Genomic DNA, 13614 nt, shown 5'->3' with positions numbered 1-13614 from the left:
GCCTGACTTGAATTTAATTCCCAAGACCAACATGCTGGAAGAAGAGAACTGACTTCTGCAAGCTGTTCTCTGACCTCCATATGCACACTGTACCATAGGTGCACTCAGACATACACAATAACAAAAAAGTATTAAAATTAGAAAATCAAATGAGGCTGATTTCTGATATGTAGGGTTATTGTAAAGAGTAAGGATAATGAAAAGTAAAGTGCCAACACTGTGTTGACACATGGTGGATGCTCATAAGTCATAGCTATTATTAACAACTATTAATCAGTAGAAGTCAAGACAATATCTATCAGTGGCTTTATATGCCCACCATTGGATATACAGTCATTCCGACAGTAATTTGTTATCGGTACTGACAGTATGCTCATACTGACAGATCAGTGGCCAGCTTTTAAAAATTTAAGGATTATTTGGAGTAACTAACACTATGTACTTTTTACAGTGCTAGAGAGAATCAAACCTGCATGTTAGACAAAAGCTCAACCACTGAACTATACCCTAACCTCAACAGCATGTATTTTTAACACTGCACACATTATGTGCAGTCATCATACTACACTATCCTTCCTTTTTAAACAATTCTTTTGAAAACATATTACTTTATTTTATATTAATAGATGTGTTGCCCGTATGCATGTGCGTACCTGGTGGCTGCAGAGGCCTTTAGTGAACTGTCACCAGCAATCACATTATTTTTTTCCTGATTTCAAATAAAAGACAACTTACAAAGACTAAAGAGCGGCTTTAGAATAAGGAACATACAAGAGGATTGCAAAGATAATTTACTTCATTAGTATTACAAGTCCGTATAAGGAAGCACCCCCACCCCAAAGGCATTTTTCAGTCTTTGTTTCAGTCTAGAATACCCAAGGGATACACACCACACTCCCATCACGAGTCCACTACAGATGAGTCAGTAGGCCAAGCAGAGTTCTCACAGCCTTTCAATGCTGTTTGGCTGGCAGAGCTGAAGGGCCTTCTCTAACGAATAACAACTCTACCAAAAGAGTAGACAACCCTGAGGCTTTGTGGTATAGTCAGGTTGTCAATTTAAAGTCACATACACCCAAATCTGTACCTCCCAGGGACAGATATTCTGGAATCAGATTCCCATCTCTGTATACTTCTAATAGTCTGTTTAATCTGTAAAGCTGTTAGAGGCTTCAGGCAGTCAAAAAGAATTCATGGTAGGCATAGTATGTTTCAAGAATTTTAACTTGTGTAACTAAAAGGCAATTAGAAAAAGAAAGTTCATGATCAACCACTTCTGTGGCAGAGGGAAATAGGTAGAGGGTCAGCTGTCAGCCCTTCACAGCTGAGTGCTAAACACTTTTGAATTATTCTGTGTTACTACTATTTCTAGAAAAATGACAATATCACAGTGAATTTTCACTGACCAAGACTTGCATGGTAGGAACCACCAAACCATAGCAGTGGCTATATCTGTGCTACATAAATAATCTCCAGAGCACATTCTTCTTTACTGTCAAAGTCCTTCCCGTCTTGTCAATGGAACAGTTGCACTCTGAAGGGGCATAGAGAGAAGGAAAATAGTCCATACAACGACAAGGAAAGCAGTCATTGAACAAAGCAGTTCTAGACTATTCCTACAGGCTCTGTTGAGTTAGCATTCATTTTGCAAATACTTACAGAGCCAGCTGTAAGTATCACAGAAACAACAGTAATAGAAGTCATGGCTTTGGTCCTACATGGTTTGAATTTCAGTAGGGGAGAGAAATATTAAATAAACAAAAGGACACATGCAAGGGCACAGATAAGTGCTCTAAACAGGGGACTATGTTATTCCACAGAGATTGGGGTTGGGGAAACTAGGACAACTTCCTTCAGCAACTACCAAGTGAGTAGAGATTTCAATGGTAAATAGAAGTTACCAAAGTCCCTATTAAATAAGTAGGTATGATGAAGCCCAGGAGTAAGAGGAACATACACGAATTGGCTCAGAATTAGAGACAAAGAGCACATTACCTCATTAGCACAGGGTGTTTTCCTGTCTACACCCCTCAGTTTGCTCTCCAGGTGTCTGAAAGGCTTTTGTCAGCATGGAGATGATTAAAACACAATGTCAAAAACTAGACCAACCATAATACATAAAACACCACTAGCTAAGAAAAATCTAACCTGTTAATATCAACTCATCATTGTGTTCTTGGAACATCTTTAAGGTAATACTATTCCTTCCCACTAACAACACTGAATCAGGACAATGGTGGCCTATAGGAGACCTTTAAGTTTTTTCAGGGAGAGATGCATTGTGCTCCATTTAGATTTCAAGCACTAATAAGTGTACTAATGATTATTATAAATATCTTCAAAGTATTTCATTATAATTTTTAGACTTGTATTGGGAGGAAAAAATGCTTAAGGAAAAAACTGGTTATCAGTGCACCACTACTGCTTTCACAGCTCTCAGGCAACTTGAAACAGCCCCTTGCAGCTTCTGGCCTAGGTGATCCCTAATAAACAAGTCACAGAACTTTCTATTTGTAACACTGCAATCAGCCATTTATTCAGGCGCAATAGCCTTGTGAAAAAATATACTCATTCTATAGATAAAACTGACAGATAAGTGAGTTGCCCAAGGACATGAAACCATTCAGCTTTTATTTCTCTTTCTAGAAAATACACAAGATGTGCCCAGCTTCTGTGCCATCCCCAAGTTGTCCTAGGAGCAGTAGAGAAAAAATTACAGTATACTTACTCTAAATGAACTCCTCTCTGCAGAATAATTTCGAGGCCAACAGTGATGGCCACAGATCAAGGCCAGAATATGAACACAAAGACAAATGATAGCACCCAGTCACTAGCAGTGGCTTTAGAATTGAAAGAAAACTGCACTCGGCAAATAGTACCTTCTCCCTCTTTCTCTCTAGTTCCTTTCATGTCCAACAAACAGCCAAGAAAATGATCTCACTGAGCTAGAAAATTGCAGGAATGCACGATACATCCAGTTGTCTATCCCTGCACTGGAGGCTGGGACTGACAAGACTAGCTTCCTTGAATGCGTGCCTTCACACTTACAAATCAATGAACAGATCCTCCTTTTACATAGTAATGGTCTAAAGAGATCAGTGAAGTGAACTCACCTCACAGCTTATTAAAGAACAAAGAATCACTTGGTTACCTATGGTCTCGCCTCCAATTTAGATCTTAACTCAGTTTACCTCCAAAGACATTTTCTAAGTACCTACTATATGACAGATAGGATGAGTGGGTGGGAGGTGCTGTGGAAGGGGACAACCAGGAAGTGGTTTGTTTCGGGAGCTCACTCACACTTCTCAGAGGGAACAGTTTTACAACAGTTTGGCAAGTGAACGGACAGAGATTTAGACTTTAGCCAGTGTTTTCTCCGCACTGCCCACTACGGATTTCAAGTCTTGGAAATAAGCAGAGCAATATCGACTTCTTGCGAATAAACTTACAGCGAAAGCTAAGAAAATGCGTATGGAAACGATCAGATTCATTTCCCCCAAAGGTATTATGTAAGATTTACCATACCCTGGCAACGACTCTAAAAATTCAGTATCTCAGATATCTGTTCGATAAATAATCAAAGTAACGGCGGACAGGCATAAATCCAAAGAAAACTCCAAGAGCTGGAACTAGAGGAAACATCTGGGAAGGTGGCCGGGGGTGGGGGGTGGGGTGTTGTCAGGGTCAAGAGAGATGGCCCTAGCTCAGAGAATGGGGACAGGCAGGCAGAACGGTGAGGTGAGGAAAAAGAGAAATCGAGACACAGAAGTTGGAATACGATGGAAAGAGGACGAGTGGAGAGCAAGGGGCTTCCCTCCAGGAGGACACCGCTCCAAGCTGGGCAACTTGGGCCATGGCCGGTTGGTTGCAGTTATTGCGGGAGGAAGAAGCGGATGGACTGACTAAGAGGCCGACACCGCTTTCCCGAGAGCAGCTGGCAGCCGTGGGGAGCCTCGGGCCGGTGCCGGGGTCCTCAGGCTCCAGCACCGCGGCCACCTCGCTTCTCCCAGCCGCTGCCCGAATCCAAGCCCCCCGCCTGGCACCGCCAACGTAACCGCCTCACCTCGGGTTGAAGTCCTGAAAGAGGCCCCTCAGGTTCATGGCGGAGAACTTCACCGAGGCGTCCTCCTCTTCCCCCCGCCCCCCGCTCCGCGAAGCCTGCGCCTCACAGCGGGTTCATGCTGCCAAAGCCAGCCGCGTCGCCAAAGCCGCCGCGAGCAGAAACCCGAGCAACCAACCGCCTCTGACACTTCTTCCGGCTTCCGTAGCCAGGACGCGCATGCGCTCTGCGCCTCCCCGCTCGCCAGGCCGGGAGGTTATTGGATGACCGGCTGTGGTTATTTTTGCTCCCCAATACCAGCTTGCTGGGCAGAGCGACTACAAAAAGAGGAGGGAAGGGATGGAGAACCTCAGGGGTGGAGAGTGCTAACTGGGGGGAAGCCCTTAAGAGAGTGAAAGCCAAACTGGAGTCCCAGGGTGAGATCATCATAGACACCTGTCACCCACCTATCTCCCAGACCCATACCAAGGTCTGGAGGATTCCCCAAAATTGACTGTACCTTTGAGCTACACCTACTAGAGTTGCCACTAAATCCAGTTTGCATATAAACTTCCTTTCCATGCTCCAAGCATACTGCAATATCCTGACAATTTCAAACTCACATTATCTTTCACCAAAGTCATCTATCTACCCAGTCAACTATGTCCCCATCCTGGGTCGCTACTATCATTAACATCAGGTCTATCCATCTGGATGCCCAAATTGAAGATGTCGAACTTATCCTTATCCTAATCTAGTTTAGAGTCTCCTTGGCTCCTGTCTGAACTTTGTGGTGGCTCAAGCTGGGCTTTTCCCATTTTCAGTCATACAATTTAGAACTGCCAGGCTCATCTTATTGAGCAAGTTAACATCTTGGGGGTTCAGATTTTGTTCTCTGTAAAATGGACATAAAAATCCCTACGTTTCCACTTTGGTTAGGAAAGTTCAGAGAGATCATGCATAATACATAGCCTACCATATGTTAGGTGCTCAAAGAATGCTGTTGCTAGCTGTTGTTCTTTTAAGTGTCAACTTTTTAAAATAATTCTATTTACTTTTCAACTTCAAAAATGGTACGATGTCATAACAGAGGACTTAGTCTACCATATTTACTTCCAGTCAATTTAACAGTTGTTGTTGTTTTCATCAGCACAGCAATACCTTAAACATTAACTTGGGATCATTATGAGTAATACTCACACTTTGTTACAATAGCTGAGTTTCATGAATGGCAATTTTATGTTGGTTAGCCCCAGGGGAAGATTAAGATGAACACAGTTGGGAGAATCATGCTTTGCCATGATGTATCATCTTTCTCTGGAAACTTGAAAACATTCCACAAGTGGTAATTATTCTCCCTGACACCCACTGAGACATGGATATTATTATGTGAGTCCTTTATGAGTGACTAACCAGAATGAAGCAACCAGTTACTGAAGCACCATGACCCTCTCTCAGAAATTTTGATCCACCTTGCTGGAATATTCCTTTATACACTGTGAAGATATGTCACTGTAATTGGTTTAATAAAAAGATAAATGGCCAGTAGCTAGGAAGGATTTCCAGGCACAGAGGACACTGGGAAGAAGAAGGATTGAGAAGTCAGCCAGATGCAGAACAAGTCAGACACACAAAATGGCAAAGAGGTAAAAGCCACACGGTAGAACATAGATTAATAAAAATATGGGTTTTTTTGAAAGTAATTTTATTAAATTATAAAAGTTTCCATTTCCGCCCCTCCTCCCAACACCCTCCCACTCCCCCCACTCCCTCTCCTCCTCCCTCTTCGTCCCTAAGGGCAGTCAGGGTTTCCTGCCCTGTGGGAAGTTCAAGTTCCTCCCCCTCCCTCCAGGTCCAGGAAGGTGAGTATCCAAACAGACTGGATCCCCAAAATCCAGTATATGCAGAGGAAACAAGTCCCAGTGCCATTGTCAATGGCTTTTCAGAAAGACTCTGGGCCAGCCACATTCAGAGAATCCGGCCACATTCAGAGAATCTGGTTGGATCACGTCCTCGTTCAGTCCCAGTCCAACTGGCCTTGGTAAGCTCTCATTAGATCACCCCTTGTATCAGTGGGTGATAGCATCCCTCGCAGTCCTTATTTCCTTTTTCATTTTCTTCGTCCTTCTGCTCCTCATTTGGACCTTGGGGGGCTCAGTCCGGTGCTCCAATGTGGGTCTCCGTCTGTATCGCCATCCATCGCCAGATGAAGGATCTATGGTGATAAGCAAAATATTCATCAGTATGGTTATGGGCCAAGGCCGGTTCAGGCACCCTTTCCTCTGTCCAGAGAACAATCTGGGAAAATATGGGTATTTTAAATTATAAGAGCTAGTGAGAAGCAAGTCTGAGCTATCAGCTGGAGCTGTCATAATTAATAAGCCTCCGTGTGGTTATTCAGGAGCTGGCTGGCAGGATAGAAAAAGTCTGACTACACCACGTTCTCTGACCATTCTCCTGATGATGTCCAATCTCTACTAGCCCTGAAGTCTCTCTCAGTGAATAGCAAAGTGCAGAAAAGCTAAAGCGTAGAGAAGCTTGCATAATATTCCCAGTACAAATTTGCTAGTCAAGGCAGAGAAACAAAGTTACAACTTAACATTTCAGCAAACCAGAGTGCTAACAAAAGTTAATTGCCAATGTACTGAGTAGCCAGTAGCATCTTACTTTCCGAAGGTTTCACCTCAAGCAGACATCAAGAAAACAGCTTGTCAGCTATAACTCTTGAATAACTTGAATCATTGTTTTCTTAAAAGATTCGTGGTAAGTAGCCAGGCAAGTTGCTTAGAGTCCCAGTGCTACTCTTGGTGGATTACTGGATACTCTTGGAACTGAGACACTTTTCTACGGGGTCATGAATTCAGTTTTAGCAGTTCCCTCTAGAGTAGACCATGGAGATTTCTTATCCTGAATACCATGATAAAATTATATCAACTATTGTCTTTATGTTCTTTTACTTTGACAAGCCAAGTTGCCATGAAAAAGAAATAAAAATACTGAAAGAATTCGACTATGGCAGTGCTTGAATATTCATCTTCAAGAGGGGGAATTATCTTGACTGCCTCAAATGCACTAGATGCCCAGCCCTGTGCTCTACTAGGATTCACATTGGTCTCCATGGCAAACTTCTGAAGATTGGAGACATAAAGACGAAAGTCATAGTGCATTATGACACTTAAATTAAGAGACTTGGATTGAATGAAGGAGACTTTTGTTTGTGGTTTAGATATCCACACTACCAGGGATTATTTAGGAGAGTAGAAAAGGTATAGATTTAGAAGACTTGGATTAAATACTAGTTTTACCACTAAATTCAGCGGGAGAAGTGACGGCTGGCATCTGTTCTTGAACCTATTAAAGACAGTTGATCTATCCTGGGGAGAGATTGACAAATTCTTCAGATAAGAAACATAGAGATACAAGTGCCCAAGACTGGCATACCCTGTGTTTCCTAAAGTCCCACTCTAGGTACTACCAACTAGAGAATTACTACAGACCCAAAGTCTTTCTCCACTTACAAAAACAACCTGGGTCAGGTGTGGTGTCACACACGTTTAATATCAGTACTCAAGGGCAGAGACAGGTAGATCTCGGAGAGATCAAAGCCAATCTGGTCTACGTATCAAATTCCAGAGCAGTCTGAGATGCATAGAGAGACTTTGCTAAAAAAATGCAACCTGCAAACTTCCTAATAGTACCTATTGTTCCTGAGTTTAGTATGATGTTTATAAACCTGTGAATTTTCTTGTCTTGAGATCTCTCTGTGAGGTGGTTGCATCTGATGTCTGGACAAGAGGAGTTTGATAGACTTCAGAGTTCTATTTTGGGAATTTGACAATCTAGAGGAGGAGTTGGGAAGGATGAAATTACTTATGGTTCTGATGGTATCTGCAACTGTTCCTTTGTCTTCTTCCAGAGACCTTAAGTAGCAATCAACTTAGGGAAGCCTCTTTTAGGACTTGTAATCAGAAAATCTTAGAGAAGACAAGAGAGTTCCAAAGAGCCAGTGACCATTCTTGCACCGGGAACATCAAAACAAGGTAGATCACCAAACCTCATGGGATTGGCGATCATGGGACTGGTGATCACTAACTCTCAGTAGGATTTCCTATGTACTGAAGGATCAGAGGCCATTTTCTATTGGGAAGCAGAGTGGTAAGACCATACCTGGACCTTAACAGTCAACATGGTCTTCCTGCTTCCTCTCTAAACTTTCCAAGCTGCCAAGATTTTTAGAAAGCCTTCTCAAGTAGACAGGGAGGATAGAATATAAGGAACCTCTATTCTGGGACTCTATTCTATAAATGCCAAGGTCAAATGAACATAGCCAAACATAAAGGGAAGACTACTGCATCCAGCCTTGCTTGGGTCTTGGAATCGTGATTAGGGATCGAAAGGGAATGATGAAAAGAACAAACACATGAATACACAAAAGCTTGGGTCAAGTGTGTTGTGCACTCTGACAGAGTGGCACTTAAGACTGCTACCATCAGAGTCTCAGCCTGTTTATTAGGCATCGCATATGGGGGAGGAGTTATATAATGGCAGTAGGAGGGTCGCTGTAGGTAAGCAGTCGTAGGCTGTAAACGGTCAGAAAGAAGAAGCTGCACTTGCTAGTTTTTGTACACATTGATCAGTAGCTTGCTTGAAAACCCTCAGGAAAGCTTTACCATTCCCCTGAGCCTCCCCAGGCAAAGCACAATTAATAAAAACTCAGGGTTCAACCTGAAGATCAGAAAAGCAAAACAGCTAGCCACTGACTCTTACGTCGACGTCAGTCTGAAATGGAGATCCTGCCTCCTGGAATCTCAGAAGAAGACTGTGTGTCTGAGAACTGTCTCTCCCTGTCTTATCTTCCTCTCTAGGGTTGGGATTCAACCATGCACTCCTGGGATTAAAGGTGCATGTATTTGAGGCTACTGGCATTAAAGGTTTGTGTTAGCATAACCCAGTCTATAAGGCTGACCAATGGGACTGTTTTACTCTCAGATCTTCAGGCAGTCTTTATTTATTAATATACAATTGAAATGCCACTACATCCAGGGAAGGCTTAGCCACTTCCATGAGGCTGAGGAATTGGAATCCTTGACATGACTGTGCCCATACCATTTTCTCAGGGCTTCCTTTGCTCTCTACAGAGAACAGGATGAATAGGTCTATCAGAGGTCATTGACTAGATTCATATAAAACTTGCTTTTGTTCTCATCCCCATCTTGATCTCATTTCTCAGTCTTCCCTCCACTTGCTTTCCGCATTTGAGCTTCTGTTATGTTCTTCTGGGACCTTCTGCCTAAAATTAGGTAGATGTCCTCTCTTACCCTTTATGTTCTCTAAGCATCCTTTAAGCAGGGTTAGTCTATAACCCTCTTTCAGTTGCCTTCATCCAAAATGTGGTATCTGAACCCTCTGCATTGTGCCAGATACTGAAGGAGGCAAAGGGAACAAATATAAATGAATAGTTAAAAACAGCATTATAGTTAAGCTTCCAAAACTTGAGAACTGATTGAATCTGAAATTGAGTTGAAATTGAAAGGACAAATAAGATTTCAGGCTGGGAAAAGTGTAAAGGAAATTACAAGCAGAGGAAACAACACTTCATAAGTATTTGCACCTATCCTTGCCTTCTCTATGCTCACTAGGTCAGAAAATAATTCTGAGAAGCAACAACTGAACAGCAATCACATGACCAGGGGCACTTGAATGAAGAACAATCTCTAGCCACAAGCCTGAACGATTCTCAAATAACATGAGGAAAATATCCTGGGGAAGGTGTCTGCAACATTTTCTTATCCAGCAAGTCATCCAGTCTGAAATCTGAGCGCTTATCACAAATTGTTTATTATTAGCCATAATTAGCTATGCTAAATTCACTGTACAAACACAAGCACAGAAGAATTTCTAATTTGGTAAATCATTTAGTTACAGTATCCATTATATTTATACTGGAGTCCCATGATGTCCTGGACTTGGTTCCTTTTTTTCTGTCCCCTAAAGCAGCTAGCTCTGCCTCAAAATAACTCACATGAAATCTTTCTTGTACTGTGCTAGATCTCTTATTTATTTATTTATTAATTAAAAATTTCTACCTCCTCCCTGCCTCCCTTTTCTCTCCCCCTTCCACCACCTCCTCCCTCTCCAGTCCTAAAAGCAGTCAGGCTTCCCTGCCCAATGGGAAGTCCAAGGTCCTCCCCCCTCCATACAGGTCTAGGAAGGTGAGCATCCAAACAAACCAGGCTCCCACAAAGTCAGTCCATGCAGTAGAATCAAAACCCAGTGACATTGTCCTTGGCTTCTCAGTCAGCCTTCATTGACAGCCACTCTCAGAGAGTACGGTTTGATCACATGCTCCATCAGTCCCAGTACAGCTGACTTAGGTCAGCTCCCATTAGGTCAGTCCCACCGTCTCAGTGGGTGGACGCTCCCCTCGCGGTCCTTACTTCCTTGCTCATGTTCTCCCTCCTTCTGCTCCTCATTTGGACCTTGGGAGCTCAGTACAGTGCTCCAATGTGGTTCTCTGTCTCTACCTCCATCCATCGCCAGATGAAGGTTCTATGGTAATATGCAAGATATTCATCAGTGTGGCTATGGGACAAGGCCAGTTCAGGCACCCTCTCCTCTGCAAGAAAAAAGCTGGGAACATCTCCTTGGACACATGGGAATCCCTCTAGAGTCAAGTCTCTTGCAACCCTAAAATAGCTCCCTTAATAAAGATATTTACTTCCCTGCTCCCATATCCAACCTTCCTCCCAAGAGATGCCCAATCATGCTACAAAGCACTTGTTCAACTATGTTCATAGCAGCACTATTTGTAATAGCCAGAACCTGGAAACAACCTAGGTGCCCCTCAATAGAAGAATGGATAAAGAAGGTGTGGAACATATACACTTTAGAGTTTTACTCAGCGGTAAAAATCAGTGACATCTTGAATTTTGCATGCAAATGGATGGAAATAGAAAACACTTTACTGAGTGAGGTAACCCAGACCCAAAAAGATGAATATGGTATGTACTCACTCATAAGCAGATTCTAGCCATAAATAAAGGACATTGAGCCTATCTATAATTTGTGATCCTAGCGAAGCTAAATGAGAAGGTGAACCCAAAGAAAATCATAATGTTATTCTCCTGGATATTGGTAGTAGACAAGACTGCCAAACAAAAGTTGGGTGCACAGGGGTGGGGGTGTGGGGTGGGTATAAGAGGACATGGGTAGAGAGAAGGGAGAAGAGGAGGATTGGGTAGATCTCTTTCTTGAAGACTCAGCTCAGGAAGTCTGACGCCTCCTGCCACCTCCTTGTAATTTTGAAGCTGTTTTATACAATAGATGCTCAAGAATTCTGTGCAATGAATTGAGTATCACACCTTCTCTTTTCTTCCAAAGTTTCTAGAGCTGTAGATATTACCTCTAGGCACACACACTCCTGTTTTCCTACCGGGTTCTTTCAGGACATGGACACAGAGAAGCTTTTTATTCTTATTATAGAATAGCTTATTTTAAATGTGTGTCTGTTTTGTATGCTTGTGCATATGTGTATTTTGTATGCTCACATGTGTGTGAGTGTGTATACATGTATGTGACCATGCATATGGAGGACAAAAGTCAATGTCCTCTCTTATTTATTGATATAAAGTGTCTCAATGAACTTGGAACTCAATGATGAATAGGCATGACCAACTGATCAGCAAATTTCCTTTTTCAAGCTCTGCCTCTATAAAACTAGTCCTATACACATGTGTCACAACACCTAGCATTCTTCTTTTTACATGGATGCAGAGGGTACAAACTCAGGTCATCATGTTGTGCAGCATGGAATTTTCCTGACAGACCTATCTCCCTAGGCCTAGAACAACTTATAACATGTTTGTACATGTTTATATCACAAATACACATCTATACATATATATATGTGTATATACACACACACATACACACACATTCATTTAATAACAGCCATTTATTTAATAAATGAATAAATGAATAAATTCATTTAATAAATGAATGAGCCATTCATTTAATAACAGATTTTGAAGGGGAAAAACAACTGCCTCAATTAATGTACATATGAATTGTATGATACATGCTGACTCAGTTTCAGTCATATTACAGTCTTGGAGAGAAGGCCTATATTTAATATTAGTCACTAATGTGTGTGAACTTGGATAATATTACAGGTTGAAAACGTTCCTTCCAAGCAGATTAATTGAAGTCTTAATTCCAACTCATAATACTGGTGAAAGCAACCTTACTTGAATATAGGGACTTTGGAGTTGAGATGAAGTCATTAGAATGGATCCTTAAACTAATATAACAGTGGTCTTCTGAGAAAAGTGAAATCTAGACACAGACACAAAGGAAAAGCATCTATATGCTTCTTGGAAGCATACGATTATAATTTCAAGGCCTCACCTAAGCCCTCTGGGACACCTAGAGAACCTCAGCTTCTTCCTATGGTGTCCATGAAGCTTGAAGGAGGCTCTTACCTTCTCTGCCCTGCACAGGTCAGTCCCGGGATAGTACAGGTCTACCCAGGAAACCGATGTGCAGGGCACTAGCTGCTGGAAATGTCCCCCCCCCCAAAGATAGTGGGGAACAGTGAGCATCCTGGCTGTTATAGCTCTGGCATCCCTAGCCTTCTTAATAAGCATTTTCTGAACCTGTTGTCCAAATATCTTGTGATATATTTGTTTCTACATGGGACCTTGCTTTAATCCTGTAGTCACATAGGGAGCTGCCCCATCCTCCCCCAGGGCTCCAGCTCACCTCTGGTCCTCACATCCCTCCCCAGACCAGCCAAGGAATGTTGATGTGAATCTGGTAAAGGCTCCTCCTGACCCTCCTGGCTCTATTCATGGTCATCTCAGTATTTCAAAGTCCTTTCCTGTCCAGCTCTTGTCTAATAAATTGCATCTGGGTTAGTGTTCGACTGATTTTTGAGGGCTAGTGGACACTACTGAAATTACCCGGCACATGAAAGGATCATGAGATACACAAGGGAATCTACTTGAAGAGTTTATTGGGAGATAGAAAAGACATGTGCACAAGCCTGAGGAAGATGTTACAGGAAGAGAGCATGGAGTGGGTGTGTACAACTTTTAAAGGCTGACTAGCATATCAGCACAGGGGCTTATGTAGCTGCATCTCACACAGATCACGTGACCATGCTGCACGTAGATCACATAGGGCTTGAGGGCCCTGGGTGACTTTGTAAGTTGCCTGAATGCTTGATGCCACATATGTGGCCCTGGAACCTGGAAATACCAGCGCTTGAGGTGGCTAGATGGAAATGATAACATTTTCACCCTTTGGTTTATTATAAAAATTTGGGGGGGGTGTTAAAGGTAGATGATGGTAGGAATGGGGCATCAGGTCTCTCGAGACTTCTTCCTATTGGTTTGTGGGCATCAGAGAGTTGAGGTGCTTGGCCACATTCTGGGGTAGCTGGTTACTTCAGTGTTTTCCAGGTTTGTGGAACTGTCCAGTTGGCAGCTTGGGCTTGAAAGATCCCAGCGAGGCAAAAGATTATGTTTAGAAAAAAATTGATCCTGATGATTGAGAGAGGATTGTAACATGAGGGC

General features: G+C 42.6%; 1 protein-coding gene across 1 annotated transcript in view; it reads right to left on the bottom strand.

The window, feature by feature from the left end:
* Tmem185a (transmembrane protein 185A) overlaps positions 1-4249 on the bottom strand; it is a 31176-nt gene extending 26927 nt beyond the window's left edge. The window contains exon 1 of the mRNA XM_048457578.2: positions 4064-4249. Within this exon, the coding sequence (XP_048313535.1) occupies positions 4064-4101 (38 nt within the window). The 5' untranslated portion in view covers positions 4102-4249. The remainder of the gene's footprint in view (positions 1-4063) is intronic.
* Positions 4250-13614: the final 9365 nt, after the last annotated feature.

The sequence above is a fragment of the Myodes glareolus genome, chromosome X, assembly GCF_982192425.1.
Source record: "Myodes glareolus chromosome X, mMyoGla1.1, whole genome shotgun sequence".
NCBI classification, from domain to species: domain Eukaryota; kingdom Metazoa; phylum Chordata; class Mammalia; order Rodentia; family Cricetidae; genus Myodes; species Myodes glareolus.
Note: the sequence above shows the minus strand (reverse complement) of the source record. Positions and strands in the feature narration are given on the sequence as shown.